Genomic DNA, 19,461 nt, shown 5'->3' with positions numbered 1-19,461 from the left:
TTATTTAATTTCAGCATCGTTTCAGGGGTGGCTCACACATCGTTGGTTTCACCTCAACCGTGACCCTATTTCTAGTTTGAGCATCATCATCATCCTTATGTCCTTATTAAGTCATCATCCTTTCCAGGCGGTGTCACAGATAACCTTATTTAAAAAAAATTGGCAGTCAGTGGTAACTGCTGACATGCGACGGTGAAAAATACAGGGTGTAACCAGAACGGTGGCAAAAACGAAGACAGGTGATAGTATTGATGATTACTGATATGGCACCACAGAAAAAAAAACGCAAACAAGGTCACTCGGAGTCTTTGCCACGGTAGGGCGTTGACCCGAGTTTTGCACGCCATTCATTGCGGGTTTAAATAATACTAAGTAAATCACTAAAAACTACAAAATGAGGCAAATGGGTATTGGTATTGGATTGTGTTTATATAACAATAACGCTTTTGTTTAATTAAGTTTTTGCTAGCGTTCTGGTTACATCCTGCATACTTTTTTTTTGGGTCCAAAGTTGCAATATTGCGGTTTGCGCAGGTCATGACTAAAGATTAAACAGTAAAAACTAAAAAAAACAAGGCCGGCTGTTTTGTACAACGCGTAGTCATACGCCATACGATACGATTGTACAACTTATTTAGCGCGCAATATATCAGGGTTAATAAAACAGGCATTTTCAGTAAAATTGTGTGTTTATTTGATATTGGAGAACACAGAGGACGAAAGTGAGGGGCACTCCTTGATTATGGTCCTCTTCTCGATGTCGTCGACGCGGGCCGACAGCTCTGCGATCTGCCTCTCGACCGCCTTCACGTCACTCCTGAATCCTGATATCTACACAGAAATAGAAAGATTCTTTATTATTATTATTATAAAACCCTATTTCACCCCCTAATTGGTTGAATTTTCAAAAATCCTTTTGTAGTGGATGCCTACGTCATAATAGCTACCTGCATGCAAAATTTCAGCCCGATCCGTTCAGTAGTTTGAGCTGTGCGTTGATAGATTAGCCAGTCAGTCACCTTTTCCTTTTATATATTTAGATTCAAAAGCACAATCTGAGCTTTCTTATGAGGTACACCTCATAAGAAAGCTCAGATATACCTGTGTGTCATTACTTAATTAGTGTTATCTTTAATTACTTATCTATGTAGCACTAGTTGGCAGCAGTTAGTCGTAGATAGGTGGATCTACTTGAAAAAAGATAATGACAGGCGCCCGCGCCATTTACATGGAAAATACATTTGTTGGCAATACCATAGCCTTTACGTAATTTGATAAGTTCTGAGAGTTCAATCATCAATGCTTGGTTTTGACCAATGTGTCCTAAAACAAATAACCAAGTTTCATTCCACAAACAAATTCTGGCAAAATTATTAATCATTTTATCATCGTTATAAAACTTTTGGTTCTGTACAAATAATTCACTCGAGAAAACAAATTACTATTAGACAAATAGTCATTTCATAAAATACCATTTCACAAACAGCTGTTCATTTCTTAATCGTGTTAATTAGTAAAATAGGAAATAGCATAATTATTATTTTTAATAAAATGCTCTGTCCGCATAAATTAAGTTTATGATATTATAGGATAGGAAAAACAGGCACTCGACTCGGATGGGTTAGGTTAGAAGAGGATCTAACAGTCTAACAGACCCCGCCATCCTCTTCGTAGTTATTTCTTTTTAAACCATCCAGAAAAAGGAGCCTTTTGGGGGATTCTCTTCCCTACCCCTCCACTCACTCCCCCATAAATGAAGTTTATGATAAATGAAAATACAGTCACAGAGAACTTATGATGCAAGAGCGAGCAAAGCGAGCCGGACTCGGGTCACCCTGACTCGGATGGGTTAGGTTAGAAGGGTTCGTGGTTATTTCTTTTTAAACCACCCAGAAAAAGTTTCTTCCCTCCCCCCACTTCATGTTCGCGATTTTATAAAATCGCAAATTTGGAAAACGAAAAATATATGATACTTATTTTAAATATTCAGCACTTTTGGAAAGTAAAACGTTTGTCAAATGTTTTTTTTTTTTGTAAAATGATAAGTTTGCGGAATACGACGTTTGTGATTTGATTGGTTTTTGAAACCTTTTTGGTGAAATGATCATCTAAATCTAAATACCTATATAAAAGGAAAAGGTGACTGACTGACTGACTGATCTATCAACGTACAGCTCAAACTACTGGACGGATCGGGCTGAAATTTGGCATGCAGATAGCTATTATGACGTAGGCATCCGCTAAGAAAGGATTTTTGAAAATTCATCCCCTAAATGGGTGAAATAGCGGTTTGAAATTTGTGTAGTCCACGCGAACGAAGTCGCGAGTATAAGCTAGTTTATTATATAAGTATGATGAATTGATTAAACTGATTTTTCACATTACGTAGATAGATAATACAGGCAAGAGTAAGTAATAATTACTTATTATTTTATAGATATCAATTGTTATTTCTTTATTTGCCGCTGGCCGGTACGGTGCAGTGTTCCAAATTACCATGTGAGTGTTTTTTTTTATTTTTTATTTCTACTTGCTGTCTTTATAGTACCTGCCTACTGAGATGAACTTTACGATTTATAAAATTTAGTCTTATCGAAAGCTTTTTTTTACAGTCAGTGTATATTTTGGTATTGGTAATTTTAATGAATAGGTAAGTATATTAATTTTAATCACAATCTTTTTAGGAGTGTTTTAGGGGTATATTTTGTATATAATTTTTACTAAGTAGTTAGGTACCTATATTATATTTTAATAACGTTTTATTAACATATTTTTTTAAGTAGGTAGGTGCCTACTAAGTACTAACCTATGCAATAAAATGGTTCCGAAAAATAAATTAATTTTGCTATAATGCTATAGGTACCATTACCTGTTAAAAATAATTCTTTGTAAGTATACCTATCCATCGATTCCTAACTGTAGACTTATATCGGTGAATCACATTCCAAGAATCCTATATCGAAAAATAGAGCAAATTACGTTATTTTATCAGTTGGCATTGTATTTAGTTGTCGGTCCGTCCGTCTAGGTCAATCATGTCTTATCGTTCGATTCGCATTCACGCCCGTCAAAGCGTGTATTTGTAAAAAAAGTTAGTAGTTTTTTATATTTACTTAATTTTTTTATTTAAGTAAGTAATTAATTAAAAAAAAATTCCTCCTAGTCTTTTCTTCGCTGACACCTAACCTCAAGAAAAAACCTATTTTCTAAATTTCAAGTTAATAATATCAATACTTAAAACTTTCCCATACAATCTTTCATCCCCTATTTTACCACCCTTATGGGCAAATTTTCCAAAAACCCTGAAACACTTATTTCTTCATTTGTAACCGAAAACCCAAATACCAATTTTCATGCAAAGAACTTGAAAAATGAGCGACTTTCATACAAACTTCCGTCCCCCATTTAACCCACTTAGGGATGGAATTTCGAAAAATGCTTTCTTACTGGATAGCTACTCTTTACAAAGAATAGACCCTTCAAATTTCATGTCTTTAGGACCAGCGGTTTAGGCTGTGCGTTGATTTCACATACAAACTTACATCCCCTATTTTACTACCCTTATGGGCAAATTTTCCAAAAATCCTGAAACACGTATTTCTTCATTTGTGACCGCAAACCCAAATACCAATTTTCATGCAAATAACTTGAAAAACCACCGACTTTCATAAAAACTTTCATCCCCCATTTAACCAACTTTTCTTAGTGGACACCTACTCTTCACAAAGAATAGACCCTCCAAATTTCATGTCTTTAGGACCAGCGGTTTAGGCTGTGCGTTGATTTCACATACAAACTTACATCCCCTATTTTACCACCCTTATGGGCAAATTTTCCAAAAATCCTGAAACACGTATTTCTTCATTTGTGACCGAAAACCCAAATACCAATTTTCATGCAAATAACTTGAAAAATGACCGACTTTCATACAATCTTTCATCCCCCATTTAACCAACTTAGGGGTGGAATTTCGAAAAATCCTTTCTTAGTGGATACCTACTCTTCACAAAGAATAGACCCTCCAAATTTCATGTCTTTAGGACCAGCGGTTTAGGCTGTGCGTTGATATCTATGTCAGTCAGTCAGTCAGGACTTTGAATTTTATATATTAAGATTAAAACTGTCCCATACAAACTTTCATCCCCTATTTTACCACCCTTATGGGCGAATTTTCCAAAAATCCTGAAACACGTATTTCTTCATTTGTAACCGAAAACCCAAATACCAGTTTTCATGCAAATAACTTGAAAATTGACGGACTTTCATACAAATTTCCATCCTCCATTTAACGCACTTAGGGGTGGAATTTCGAAAAATCCTTTCTTAGTGGATACCTACTCTTTACGAAGAATAGACCCTCCAAATTTCATGTCTTTAGGACCAGCGGTTTAGGCTGTGCGTTGATATATATGTCAGTCAGTCAGTCAGTCAGTCAGTCAGTCAGTCAGTCAGTCAGTCAGTTAGTCAGTCAGCCAGTCAGTCAGTCATGACTTTGAATTTTATATATATAGATTTGTTATTGAAGTCATTATTATAGATAAAATATTATATCTGTAACAATGCGAAAACATATTATTAAAAGTATTACAAACCACATTTTATATTTTAATTATGTAAGTACCTAGTATATTGATTTTGGAAAATGATTATAAAAAATATACGTAGATGCCTGTGATTGCGTATTTTATTATACCTACCTAGGTATATTAGGTATTTTTATCTTTTCGCATGCAATAAGCTAAATTATAGTGAAGCATATTATAATCAAAATATCTTTGATTATGAAAATAAATTTCTGGCATAATGAAGGTGAGAAGCAAGAATATGCCAAAAAATTGACTTTGGTGGTGACTTCATATATTTACTGGCATATTCTTCCTTCCCTTCCCAGAAAATAATGTACATCGACCTTTACAAAGAGATAGCGGTTTCGTAGAGCATTGTTTCTGTGTTTGAGACCAACAAAACATCACATAGGTATGAGTGACAGAGACAACGCCGAACTCTACAAAGCCGAAATCTCATTCTAAAAGTCGATGTACCTACAATATTTCTTGCCAGATTTCACTCTTTACTTAGCTTTGCTTGCAAGAATAGTTATGAAAATTATATATAAATTATGCGAAATACATAATAATATATCTGTTTGCTACCTCAAAGTCAAAACGGCGTATAGTTTAAAACCAAGGACCCATTAATCCGCTTAAAAGGTTAACCGGTTAGACGTACCTATAACGCCTTTGTTTGATTAACCGTTACACGGATTAACCCGTATTACTATAAAGATTTATCTTTAAGACCGTCTATTGCAGATTAGTTTTACTTTTAAGTTTTTAACTTTTAACTTTAAAACTAATCTGCACTACAACTAGACGGTCTTCAAATACCCATCTTTTGCGATCTTTCAAAGGCCTTCGATTGCGTAAACCACGAAATTCTAATCCGAAAGCTGAGGTTCTATGGAGTTACTGATGAGGCCCTAAAACTTATTTCATCATACTTAACTAACCGAGAAATGAGAGTATATGTCAATAAGGGAACATCTGTGGGAACAAAAGTGAAATTAGGAGTGCCGCAAGGATCAATTCTCGGTCCATTTTTGTTTCTAGCCTATATTAACGATCTTCCTAATATAGTAAAAGAACTAGCAGATATCGTATTATTTGCAGATGACACTTCTCTCTTGTTTAAAGTTAATAGGAAAGACTGCGATTTGAGCAACCTTAATAAAGCACTCACCAAGCTTTCGCAGTGGTTTTCGGTCAATAACTTAGCATTAAATAGTAAAAAAAACGAAATGTGTATATTTTGCTTCATCCAATTTTCGTGGTGAAAGAAATGTTGAGATATTTCTCAACAATGAAAAATTAGACATTGTGGACAAGGTTCTATTCCTTGGACTAACTATTGATTCTACATTACAATGGGGACCGCACATTAATAATCTGGCAAGTAAACTAAGTTCAGCGGTATTTGCAATTCGTAAAATAAGGCAACTAACAGATGTTAAAACTGCTAAAATAGTATACTTTGCATATTGTCAAAGCTTGATGTCTTATGGAATTTTGTTGTGGGGTTCTGCTGCTGACTGGAAAACAATTTTTATACTCCAAAAAAGAGCTATTCGCGCCATTTATAAGATGAAGCCCAGGGATTCTCTAAGACATTTTTTTCAAGATATCGGCATTCTGACTATGCCTTCACTTTATATATTTGAGAATATTATGTACGTTAGAAAACATCTACCATCATAATTGGACGTCCAATTTTATTCAAATTTTACAGGAAAACACTAAGTGACTTATAAATAGATAGTGGATAATTTTATTATATATGTAGTTCGATGGATTAGTTATATAGATAGGTAAAAAGATAAATAGATAGTTAAGTAGTTAGATAGAAAGACATATTAGATATAAATGTAAAATATTCAATAGAATAGATTAAATAGATAGAGATCTGATTCGTTAAAGCCTAGATATATGTACTGGGTTGGAATTGCTTTACCTACTACCAAAAGAGCACCAGCAAGTAACTCGGCATGTGTCAATATAAAATAGGCACGGGATGTTCGCTCCCGATCGGCCCGTGATATCACTGGGGGCCATGCCCGAAAATCAGCGCTGCAGTCGACCGACTGTAGCAATAAGCTGAGGCAGCGCCCCGTTCGGCCAAGATAGACACTAAGCTAGTTTTAAGAAGTGGGTGCCTGGGTCTTGGGGAACCAGGGAGCATGGACACTGGTCAGCTCCTTGGTTCCCCAGGGACTACGGCACCCTACCTGTTTGTACCTATTTGTAAATTTGGCTGAATAAAAGGTTTTTATTTATTTATTTATAAGAAAAACTCGGATCCTCATCACTTTAATACACGAAACAAACATAAGTTAACTGGGCAGGCATTCAGGTTGTCTAAAACGAGTAAATCATTTATGGGCAGTTCGATACGCTTTTACAACGGGATTCCAAAGGATATAACTGACCTTTCTGATAGGCAATTTAAAAATAAAATAAAATAAATTTTAATTAAAAAAAGTTATTACAAAATTTATGATTATATTGATGATAAAAACGCATGGAAAATATAGCACTGCACACGCTATTCAACGAGCTAGGATAATAAATATGTACTTGTGTACTTGTAATATAACATTTGATTACATTTTATGTTTAATATATAGGTCTTTCAGTATTTAAATTTACAGGTCAATACAACAAAAAAAAACATACAGAAAAACTTATCACTAAAAAATTTATATTTACAAAAAATATGCGCCGTCCAAATGGTCATTTATGGGCATTGTGCCCAAAACACTTGCGCTATTACCTCGCTGAACGGCAAGGCTCAACCGTTGAGCGAAATAAGCACCAGCTCTTGGGTCACGAGACGCGTGAATCAGCTTTTGGGACACGACGTTTATAAAAGCTTTCGTGTCCGATGACCATGGGCCCAGAGTCTCAAACGCAAGCGCCGCAAATACATAGTCCTTACTAATGACTGAGTATTTACGGCGCTAAGCTCTTGAGCTGACTCGGCTGCTGCAGCCGCTTTTTGGCACGTGCCCGATAAATGGGACGCTGCCAACGTGTCGACGCAGGTCGCATCCCACACCAGCGCACGCCCCATCGACCATGGTACTATAGTATGGTACTGAACAAGCCGGAAGGTTCTAGCTGAGCTGGGATGGAGGCAGTGGCCAGAGCGCGACGTACTATATCATTAATAGCACCATGTCGATATAAGCGGCCTGCACTCCGAATACAACTGAGTCCATGGTGATCAAACCGATCCACGTGGCTGCCGCAAGGGCAATAATGAGGCTCACATACCTTGATTCGCAAACAGTCACACGAAGCGCTGACTGGTCGAGAATCGTCCCCAAGCTATGAGATGGCAGAGCGTGTAGCCAGTGACCCGACTCCTTTTCGGATACCGCCAAAATTCGGGCTTTATCCGTAGCCGAGGTACACTGCGCTACTAGGTCCGCGTGTGACAAGATAACACGCGGTTTGTCCCAAAGGCCCTGACATTCCACAGCAATAGGATAATCTTTACCAGGACAAGACGCACTCCAAGCCAACTTGACCTCCGCAAGACTCTCCACCACAACATCAGTCGGACTGGTCAGATTAAGGATCTGACTGATGAGAGTGATAGAGCCAGAAGCAGAAGATAAGAAAGCCGGAAGCGCAATACTTGAAATGGACCGTATGCCTAGGCCCCCGTATTTCACAGGTAGGCTCGCTTGGGTCCAGGTGCGGTCATGGAATTGTAAATTTAGAATTTTGCCAAGAGTGTCATTAAGTGACACGTCTAGGACCGAAATCAAAGAAGGGTATTTCCAAAAGGGACTGCACCGCAATAAATACATGAATTTAGGAGCAAATAAACATAAACGTAAAATATACAAGGCCATGTGTGGGTTTATATCTAAAAGACGATGCGAAAATTTATTAAAATTATCTAATTTAGAATTTAAGAGAGGAGAAAATGCGTCGTCAAATATAGGGGCACCAAGAAGCGTTAAATCCTTTTTTGAAATGGTAGAGATGTTAGGTATTAAAGAATTTAAGCTGTTTATTAAAATGGTCTTTTCATTACATTTTATTATTATGTTGACATGAAGATTATGTACTTGCTTGAGTACCTATCTTTTTCCTTTTTTATAGTGCATTTATGACATTTTATTACAAAATACGACAAGGTGCTTGAGTAACTTAATAATTTTTATGCCATCTTTAACTAGTATTATCTAGATTATAATATGCCATATTTTGTACAATCATTTTATTATTGTATTGTTCTATGCCGATCTGACTTTCGTAAGCGCTTGTAATGAGTCTAAATCGAAATAAATACAAAATACAATACAATACAAAGACGTCTACTGCTGGACATAGGTACGTCTCTTGTAGGGACTTCCAAGCAGTGGCGTAGCTAGGGTAACCAAGGGCCCTGGGGCAAATTAAAAATGGGGCCCCACTGCTATCTAAACTGGTTAGGTTTTATCAAGTAAAAATAATACATTCACAGAAAGAATTTACGGGAATTCCCAAGTAACTTTCGAATTATAATATTTATTTTGAAAATGGGCGTAATTTTCAAAAATTTAGGATTAAAGGATTCGAGGGCCCCCTGAGCTTTAGGGCCCCGGGGCACTGTCCCGCCTAGCCCCTAGGTAGCTACGCCACTGCTTCCAAGTTCCACACGCCACAATCTTGCAGTTGTTGTTTGCAGTTTTTGTTGCAGCCCAACCACATTTTCTGGCATTTTGTAAAATCATTACACTATTATTAGGTAGGTTAGTATAGTCAACCAATCCGCACTTGACCTGCGTGGTCGACTATGTCCTAAACCCTTCACATGCTGAGAAGAGACCCGTCCTCAGCAGTGAGCCGGTGATGGGTAGATCATGATGTAGTTATAATATCTATATATATAAAAGGAAAAGGTGACTGACTGACTGACTGACTGACTGAATGACTGACTGACTGACTGACTGATCTATCAACGCACAGCTCAAACTACTGGACGGATCGGGCTGAAATTTGGCATGCAGATAGCTATTATGACGTAGGCATCCGCTAAGAAAGGATTTTTGAAAATTCAACTCCTAAGGGGGTGAAATAGGGTTTTGAAATTTTGTAGTCCACGCGGACGAAGTCGCGAGCATAAGCTAGTATGATATAATTTCAAAACAACGATACACCTGACCTCACCTCTAAAGGTCACGCAAACAGCATGAGTCGAACGTTGCCTCGTTTGAGTCCATTGCAACTCATTAACACGAGTCCAATGCAATGTTGACCCGCATTATAACTGCAGTTTGTGTTGCAGCCCAACCATATTTTCAGGCATACTGTGAAATTACTACACTATTATATTAGTAGGTAGGATATTAATATAGTCAACCATTACGTATTTGGCCCGCGCCCAGTAGTGGACCGGCGATAGGTTGTTTATAATGATGATGATTAGGTATAATCAATTTTTCCTTGACTGACTTAAAAGGTAAACAATTGGTAGTTTCTCGCTGAAATGCGTAAGAGGAACACTGTATGCGGCTCACCGGCTTGTTACCGCGAACTGACAATGAAATCATGATATTGTTATTGATGGACAACATACAGGGTGTAACCAGAACGCTAGCAAAAACTTAGCGCTATTGTTATATTACCTAAACACAATCCCAATAACCATTTGCCCCATTTTTTAGTTTTAGTGATTTAGTATTTTTCAAACCAGCAATGTATAGCGTGCAAAACTCTGGTCAATGCCCCGCCTAAGACGCGGTATTGACTCCGAGTGGCCTACTTACGCAACATTCGTTGACCTCTAGTGTCAGTCTGATGTTTTATTTGCAATATATCGTAAACTTGTACAAAATTATAGAATTTATTGAATTCTTCTCGCGTTTTTTTTTGTAGTATCATATCAGTAATCATCAGTACTATCACCTGTCTTCGTTTATGCCAGCGTTATGGTTACACCCTGTATGTAATACGTATCGTTTTCGTAATGTAGAATTCCAGGACTTTTGCTTTATCACTGGTTTTGATAAATAACTGCCACACTTAATAAAATTACACCTTACACCTCTTTAATAAAATGGAACTGCTCAATCAAGCTCAATATAATCAAGAAACTGCAACATCCTATTTAAACCCATCGCCGGCCCACTACTGAGAACGAGTATCTAAGAACTACGGAAATATAAAAAGGTGTACTTGGCCAACTAGCTTAGGTTTCATAACTCCGAAAGCGTAACATAATAAGTAATAGGTAACTAATAACAAGATACATGGACAAAAACCGTTCAAGTGCGAGTCGGACTCGCACACGAAAGGTTCCGTACTATCGCACAAGAAATAACACTTTTTGTGATGTAACCACAAATTCACGGTTTTCGGATTTTCCCCTTTACTTGTACTATAAGACAGTGCCTTTGATGACTCTAGAGTCAGCGGGAAGTTTCCTATAAGCTCAGAATAAATACCTGTAGAAGTAGCCCTATTGTGACTCTTACTGTTAGAGCGAGATAGCTAAATGCATTTAAGCTCTTATTAGAACGTGACAAAATGATTGTTTTTTGTCCTTATCACCATGGCCACTTTTTTTTTGCCTAAATGTATTTGTACGTGAGTATTTGGCAACAACGTGAAATGAGATTATGTTGACTCAAGTATTTTAAAGAAATAATTGTTATTTTTTGTTATTGAAGTTATTGTGCAATGGTGGGTTGCAGTATACTAGGCTACAATAGCCGAAGCGAACGTAAAATAGAAGGAACATCATTTTACAAGTAAGTAAATCTACTTGAGCGAGAGGGACTGAGGGGGCCACGCTAGTTGCCCCTGTGTGTATCTGTGTCTATAAGTTTTGAATTTTGATAACCTTGACAGATTCTGACAGGCACGTCACACGGCAGACAGACAGAAAGGCAACAAATTGATCCTATAAAGCTATAAAGGTTTCTTTTTCTCGGCAGGAAATACGGAACCCTAAAACCAATATGCAATAATCCCACATAATCCCCTATATCATTCCATTCCAAGATAATTCTGTATGGCTAACGGATAGTATGTATGCAAATGTTATACTTAGTTGTGCTAATAGTGCTAATATCTTCGAACAGGTACCTAGTTCTAGTCTAGACTAGGTACAGTAACAATTATGACGCTATGGCAATAGATATAATCACTACCCATATTATCTTAATATTTTAAAAAAAGATTCCGACGAATTGAGAACCTCCTCCTTTTTTGAAGTCGGTTGAAAAGGAAAAGGTGACTAACTGACTGACTGACTAATCTATCAAAGCACAGCTCAAACTACTGGACGGATCGGGCTGAAATTTGGCATGCAGGCAGCTATTATGACGTAGGCGTCCGCTAAGAAAGGATTTTTGAAATAGGGGTTTGAAATTTGTATAGTCCACGCAGACGAAGTCGCGAGTATAAACCAGTCACTTCCCCTATTATCACTACCCCTCTACCCCTATTATAAATGCGAAAATGTGTTTGTTTATTGGTTTGTCAGTTTGTCCTTCAAACACGTCACAACAGCAACAGATCGACCTGATTTTTCGCATGGGTATAGTTTAAGAGGTCTTAAACTATACCCATGCGAAAAATCTGGTCGATCCGTTGCTCCAGCTGGTGGAGAATGACGTAAGTTACTTTTATCCCGGAAAATCAAAGAGTTCCCACGGGATTTTTATAAACGCGTACGAATTCGTGGGCATCAGCTAGTTAATTTATATACCTAGGTCCGTAATAGGATAGGTCGTATCACGAAATTCACAGACCAGGACGTATAGAATCGGCGTTATAATTTTAAGTAGGTATAGAATCCTGGACGTAAAAGAGCGGTGTTATGATAGCCTAGTGGTTAGTACCTACTTCGACCTCCTGAAAAATCTTAATTTAATTTTTTACATAAAATCACAATCACAAGTAATCTGGCAAAAAGTGATTTTGAAATCACAATAGGGTCTTGTACTGTAGTAATAAAATGACGTTTGTATAGCGGTATAGTTTATGAGGCTAGAATTCATTATTAAAGATAATAATTTAAGAAAATCATTATTTTTATTCATTCAGGGTTTGAAACGAGGCTCTGGTATCGACGCCTTATTGAAAACTCGATATTTTTGTTGCAGGATGTCATAGCTAAGAAGAAACCATGGAGAAGCCAACCATGCACATGCTGTCCGTCCAGGAAAAGGGCGGACAGACCAAACGGACCAACCAGTACATAGCTGCCGTTGCAGGTGACAGGTTTCTTTGACATAAATGTTGTACCTGCGCAGTGGGGTATTTATTGATCTTATTAGGTCATTGGTGGCCTAAAGTATGCATCGATATAGAGCAGATACAGGTTGTACCAGAACGCTGGCAAAAACGAAGACAGGTGATAGTACTGATGATTACTGATATGATAGGTACAATAAAAGAACCGGCCAAGTGCGAAACTAGGTTCGCCTACCTACCTGCCAAATTTCATGATTCTAGGTCAACGGGAAGTACCCTGTAGGTTTCTTGACAGACCGACAGACAGACAGAACCCTAAAAACAATATTAAAAATCCTATAATTTTGTAAAAGTTTACGTTGTGTTGCAAATAAAACATCTGACGCTGCAGGCCAACGAACGTTGCGTAAGTAGGTCACTCGGAGTCAATGCCGTGTCGTAGGCAGGGCATTGACCTGAGTTTGAACTCCCAAAACCCCAAAGAAGAGAAACTTTTGAGGTACCTATTGCTTTTTATGTTTTAAAGTTAAAACGAACATCGACGTCAAACACACCTAAAATCGCGATTCACTCTTAACTTGATAGGTATCTTCTAGGCAAGCGCACTCCACTTAGGCTGCATTTTCAGTCACTTGCCACCACACCGCTAGTCTATTAGAAAAAAAAAAAAACTACGTGAATTACTCGTATGAATGTGAGCGTAATAGTCTTCTTAGCTGAAGCTAAAATTGTTAAACAATCATTATCGTTTCCAGCTGCAATCGGTGCAGTGGCAGCAGGCACCATCCTGGCGTTGTCCTCTCCCGCCTTACCCCAGATCGAGCCGCCAGAGAAGAAGAATGCTAACGCCACCGAAGAACCCCGGCCATACGACCCCTTCGAGGTTTACAACAACGCCACAAACGCGACCAATATCACGGCCGTGCTGTACAACCAGCTGGGGCAGCCTGCTGACTTCCTGCTAAGTACCCAGGAAAGTAAGTACCTACCCTTTATCATTTCTAGCTGCAATCGGCGCAGGTAGCAAGGGTGGGTTCAAAATGAATCGCACTCAATCGTGTCATACTATGACTCGTTGGGAAGTGGGACCTCATTAAAAAAATCCCATCGAGTCACACTTTTAATACTAGTTGCAACCTTTTTATTCATTAGAATTCCCAAAGAGTCACACGATTGGGGGTGGCCAATGGCGCATTCGCCAATATCCCTTAATGACTAAACCACCACTATTCACTACCCATATTATAAATGCAAAAGTGTGGTTGTTTGTTGGTTTGTCGGTTTGTTGGCTTGTTCACCAACGGATTGACGTGATGTTTTGCATGGGTATAGTTTTTCCAGCAAACCCCCTCATATTTCAGGGTCCTTAAGTGGCGGTTGCATGGGTATAGTTAAAGACCTGGAGAGTGACATAGGTTACTTTTTATCTGGGAAAATCAAAGATTTTTGAAAACCTAAATCCGCGTGGACGAAGTCGCGGGCTTCAGCTAGTTCGATAAAGTATCAAGACAGTATTGCCTTATCAATTACTACTTTTTAGTTTTTACTATCACTCTTTTGTGTTGTTGCAACTTGTATAGATAAGGCTTCCTGTGATTTTCACTCTTATCATTAAAAATATTAAATATCTGACATGTGGATAGTTATCATGATAATATTCAACAACTTTTTCGTAATGGGTACCGATGGGTAAGTACCTATCTCTGATTGATTCGACATGGATAGGGCACATAATTCTAAAAACCGATAGACGTTGGGGTCCTAAAGCCTTCCCCCTAGAAAGAACCTACGTTTCAAATTCCAAGTTAAAATAATAATATTTAAAACTTTTCTACAAAAACTTTTCCCTCCTATTTTACCACCCTTTCCCAAACTGAATTATACAGATTTTTATTATTTTAACGTATTAACCTAAATGTCGATTTTCACATCTCTAACTTCAAAAACATGGGATTTTCATATAACCTTCCACCCTCCATTTCACCGGGATGTTCTCAAAACCATTTCTTAGCTGACACCTACGTCCTAGAAGGAACCTACCTTCCAAATTCCAAGTTTATAGGCTTTATAGTTCCTGAGATTTTGTGATTAATCAGTGAGTGAGTGGTATTTCGCTTTTATATATTTAGAGAAGAAGATACCACACTCTCCTTACTCTGTAGCATGTCTTGGCAATAGACACTTAATGTAGGCTTGCCATGTTATCAAGTGTTTGTGGACAGTCCTAAAATTTTCTGTGATAGCCTAGTGGTTAAGACGTTGACCTCGTATTCGGGGGATCCAACGTTTGATTCCGGGCACGCACCTCTTGCTTAGTTAACTCGGAATTATGTGCGTTTTAAGCAATTAAACATTACTTGCTTTAATTCGTACTTACGTTTTATACATACTTACATTTAAATTGGTATACCTACTAAGTTCGTTATTAGTATTTAATTTTAGTTGGTTTTAGTTGAGTGGTGGTTTAGTTATTGGTATGGTAGATGGCAATCGGGGTATGAGGCGGGGGACGTCCCGCCCACCTGCACGTCACGCGCTATCCCGCACCGGGTTAGCGTGGTTGCTATGCGGGTGTAGCCACCACGATTGCCATCTCGATTTGTCGCGTACTATACCTACCTATACATGAATAATTGGTAATTATTCATTGGTGAGATTAAAAAGACCGTCGCGCGCGGCCACCGTTAGGTACACCAACTTAAATATTGTTTTTATTATTGAAAATAGAGAAAAGAGAGGCCTCAGCTGTAGGTTGGGACGACTAGGCACTTGGCACTCCTAACTAAAATCTAATCTAAAATAGAAGACACACCCACAAACGTGCCTCCAAATTCCGCTTCGTCAACTCGAGAGACGTCATCGAAGGTCAACCACATAATTATTCAATATCACATGATATTTCGTATTTCTTTCTGTTCATATTCCACTTGAAATGCCAAAAATTATGATGAAATACTCATAAGTTGTAATCACATGATTTTCTAGTTGAGATATTTTTTCGCGATGCTTTCAAATAATTATTTTCTTTAGAGATGTGCCAAAAGTAATGATATACCCATCTACTCATATATCAAGGTGAGGGCCAAAGCACAGACGATACTTTTAGCATCGGCAATCGGCGCTTTAATAACTTTTAGAAGCTAACACTTTTTTGCTCTAAGTAAAATATAACAAAAACTCCCGAACTCCAGATAGGCAAAGCTTATAGATTCGTTAAAAAAATCGTATGCGTAAATGCAGTAAATAGAAGCTTAATAATAACTCTTTAGAACCCAATAAAAATTAAATTATAACATCTCCATGATCAACCCAAGGGTTCACTATCAGTATAATGAGTGAGGTGGGTCTCCTCTCAGAATGAGAAGGGTTTGGCCAAGTCAATCACACTAGCCAAATGTGGACTGGCAGACTTTTGAAAACATTATGGACAACTTTCGGCATGTAAGTTTTCTCACGATGTTTTTCTTCACCGTTAATGCAAATGATATTAAAATTTCTTGGAACGCATGCCGAAAAGCTAGAAGTGCGTGCATGGTATCGAAACCCCGATCTCACGAATAGGAGGCTGATGTTTTAACCAGTAATCTATTACCGCTTTCACCGCCCAGGCTTTATTATAAATTAACATTTGTCTTCTATTTTCCCCAGGTTCTCTTGTATCATCAATCATGGCGATCGGTGCAGCGATCAGCGCCCTCCCGGTGGGGGTGATTGCGGACAAGGTTGGGAGACGACCGACCATCCTGATGCTGTCAGTACCGTTTATGCTCAACTGGTTGATCACAATCTTTGCAAATGGAGCCGGGATGCTCATCGCTGCCAGGTTCTTCGCTGGATTGAGTACTGGTACGTGTTCTTCTTCTTCTTTGTCCTAGGCTCAAGCCTGTTTGCGTCCACTGCAGGAGGAAGCGCGCCATTACACACGATCCTTCAGTTTGCACATCCTCTCACGTCCCACTTCCTTGTCAAGGTTGAGGCCGTCAGTCTAGTGGGTTGCAAGTCGTCCCACACTGGGCTTGATTATATCAATGCGGTATTAGACTATGTCAAAAATAAATTATTTCTCAGTGATTATTAAATAGAGGGTCTTCTAAAATACTTAAAATCCACGTCCGTTGTTAGTTTTAAGTGTAGTAGTAATAACCATTTTAAGTTATCTATTAAACTAAAAAGCACGTCAAATTATTGTGACGTCACATGCCGGTATTTCATAGAAGCTCGCATACTGAGTGTGTGAGATTTAGATAAAGAGAGAAGTTAAGACAGTGGGCTTTAATAGTGATGATAAATTAAATCCAATGATTACTAATGAAAGTTATCATTTATCAATTATTGAAATGTAGGTAGTTGTACTTTTGTCAGGTAAGGCCACATACTAAGTAATTAAAATTAAAGCAAAGCATCTGCTGTATTATTTCAAAGTAAGAATCCTAATCATCTAAACAGGCTTCTATAATAATTAGAAGCTAACAACCTAGTGTTTACTTTTATCACAATGTATAAAATAAATAGCACAAGAGGGTAGGTGATAAATACAGAAGTAAAACCAACCAAGTCCAATAATAATTGAATTGTATTGTTCAGCATTGATCTATTTATATTAAAATGAATCTACCACCCATTTCGCTAAGGTGTTTAGTCATGGAGAAGAAAGGGCAAAGAAACTCCATAACACACATCTTTTAAAACATTAGAACGTTGAGTAAAGTAGTAGGTACATATTTGGTACACAGTTACAACAGGTAACCTATAAAAGGCAAATGATTACATTACATTATAATACAATATAAGAATACTTAACTTCAGTAAGGTCCGCTGTGTTTGCTCTGAGCTGTCGATACAAGACTGTCCCCTCTCTGTCGAGGTAGGGTACTTTTATAACACTGCCATCGCAAACAAGGCGGATATCGACTATCACATGATCTTAATATTAATCATTATTTATTTTAGGTTTGTTGACAAAAGGTATGTTGACACACCCAATTTACAATAATAAAATCAGTGACATTGATGGTCTACGTATTAATAATTTACAATAATAATAAGCGACTTAAATTGTCAGTTTACACAACATTATTATTTCACATAATAGCTATTGCCAACTGTATGTTGACAATAGCTTAATATAATGTCACTCTTAGTATATTGACAATATTTAATTTACAATGAATAATTAGTGACATGTATTGATAATTTATATAATATTATTTTTCATATTTTCATATTCCTAGATACCAAATTAAACAAGAATAAACAATAATAGTTTTACACTATTGTATTGTATGATGACAGTAAGAAACTAGGAACATTGACATTGTATCCGGAAACGGAATAACGATTCTGTTTTAAACATCACAACAAACATTTACTTCAGACTCCCAAGTTTATGATTAGATGAATTTTAGCATAATAATTATGTATCCAATTTTATCGTAATATAACACGGCCATACTGACAAGTACTTCGCTCCCGAAGTACATAGGGAAATACGGAGAGAAAGGAAAAAAAATCCTTATGTTTTGTTTTTTTTTTTTTTTTTTTAATACCATTCGGCAATAATAACATTTGTCCCTTTTAGGATTAAAAACTCTTGTCCCGTTTGGGAATCTCAACGTTTGTCTCATTCGGGAATCTCAAAATATTTATTTTTATTATTTATTACCGTTATAAATTTACTATAATATGTATTTATTATTACATTTACCATATTTATTTATTTTATTTTTAATTTATTTACTTTTATTATTATCAATATTTGTTCCATTCGGAAATCTCAAGCTCGTCCCATTCGGGAATCTCGATATTTAGTTCCATTCGGAAATCTCAAGCTCGTCCCATTCGGGAATCTCGATATTTAGTTCCATTCGGAAATCTCAAGCTCGTCCCATTCGGGAATCTCGATATTTAGTTCCATTCGGAAATCTCAAGCTCGTCCCATTCGGGAATCTCGATATTTAGTTCCATTCGGAAATCTCAAGCTCGTCCCATTCGGGAATCTCGATATGTGTTCCTTTCGGAAATCTCTCAGTTCGTTCCTTTCGGAAATCTCTCAAGTTTTGTTTTTTTTTTTTGTTTTTTTTTTTTGTCCCATTGGGAGTCTTAACATTTTGTCCCATTGGGAGTCTTAACATTTTGTCACATAGTGAGTCTTAACATTTTGTCACATAGTGAGTCTTAACATTTTGTCCCATTGGGAGTCTTAACATTTTGTCACAATATAGTGAGTCGTAACATTTTGTCCCATTGAACTTTTTGTCACATGGTGAGTCTTAACATTTTGTCCCATTGGGAGTCTTAACATTTTGCCACATAGTAAGTCTTAACATTTTGTAAATTTTTTTTTTTTTTTTTTTTTCTTTTTCTTTTTTTTTTCTTTTCCCTTTCCTTCCTCTCCGTTCTCCTTCTGTCATTTAGCATAAATTATTAGTATGTTTTATTATAATTCGGCCATCTTGATAAGTACTTCGTTCCCGAAGTACATAGGAAAATAGAAAACTGCAGCCCGTGAAATTAAATCAACTACGGCAACAAAAGCACCGACACAAAAAAAAATAAGATTGTGCCATTCGCAAAACAAAATTCAATGATTCAATGTCAATGTTACTGTCATAAAAACTAGGATAGACGTCAGACCGAAATTAGAGTAGAAGAGAATATGTTTTCTTTGTTGATTATGTCTTATAAACAAGTGTAGTGTATGCAAACCAAC

General features: G+C 37.2%; 3 protein-coding genes across 5 annotated transcripts in view; 2 read left to right on the top strand and 1 right to left on the bottom strand.

Annotated features, from left to right (window-relative positions):
* Positions 1-690: 690 nt before the first annotated feature.
* LOC117993726 (uncharacterized) overlaps positions 691-19,461 on the bottom strand; it is a 27,214-nt gene continuing 8,443 nt past the window's right edge. The window contains exon 2 of the transcript XR_011238156.1: positions 691-831. The gene's annotated coding sequence lies outside the window, so the exon portion shown is untranslated. The remainder of the gene's footprint in view (positions 832-19,461) is intronic.
* LOC117993725 (facilitated trehalose transporter Tret1) overlaps positions 2,419-19,461 on the top strand; it is a 57,505-nt gene continuing 40,462 nt past the window's right edge. The window contains exon 1 of the mRNA XM_034981536.2: positions 2,419-2,499. The gene's annotated coding sequence lies outside the window, so the exon portion shown is untranslated. The remainder of the gene's footprint in view (positions 2,500-19,461) is intronic.
* Positions 12,655-19,461, top strand: part of LOC117993723 (facilitated trehalose transporter Tret1-like) — a 19,241-nt gene continuing 12,434 nt past the window's right edge. For all 3 annotated transcript variants that reach the window (XR_011238146.1, XR_011238145.1, XM_034981534.2), the window contains exons 1-3: positions 12,655-12,772; positions 13,508-13,729; positions 16,401-16,598. Coding sequence is in view for 1 of the 3 variants with exons in the window: in XM_034981534.2 (XP_034837425.1) it covers positions 12,685-12,772; positions 13,508-13,729; positions 16,401-16,598 (508 nt within the window). In the remaining 2 variants the exon portion in view is untranslated. The remainder of the gene's footprint in view (positions 12,773-13,507; positions 13,730-16,400; positions 16,599-19,461) is intronic.

Source organism: Maniola hyperantus, chromosome 24, assembly GCF_902806685.2.
Source record: "Maniola hyperantus chromosome 24, iAphHyp1.2, whole genome shotgun sequence".
NCBI classification, from domain to species: Eukaryota; Metazoa; Arthropoda; class Insecta; order Lepidoptera; family Nymphalidae; genus Maniola; species Maniola hyperantus.
The sequence above is the reverse complement of the archived record's forward strand: the minus strand, read 5'-3'. Positions and strand labels throughout refer to the sequence as shown.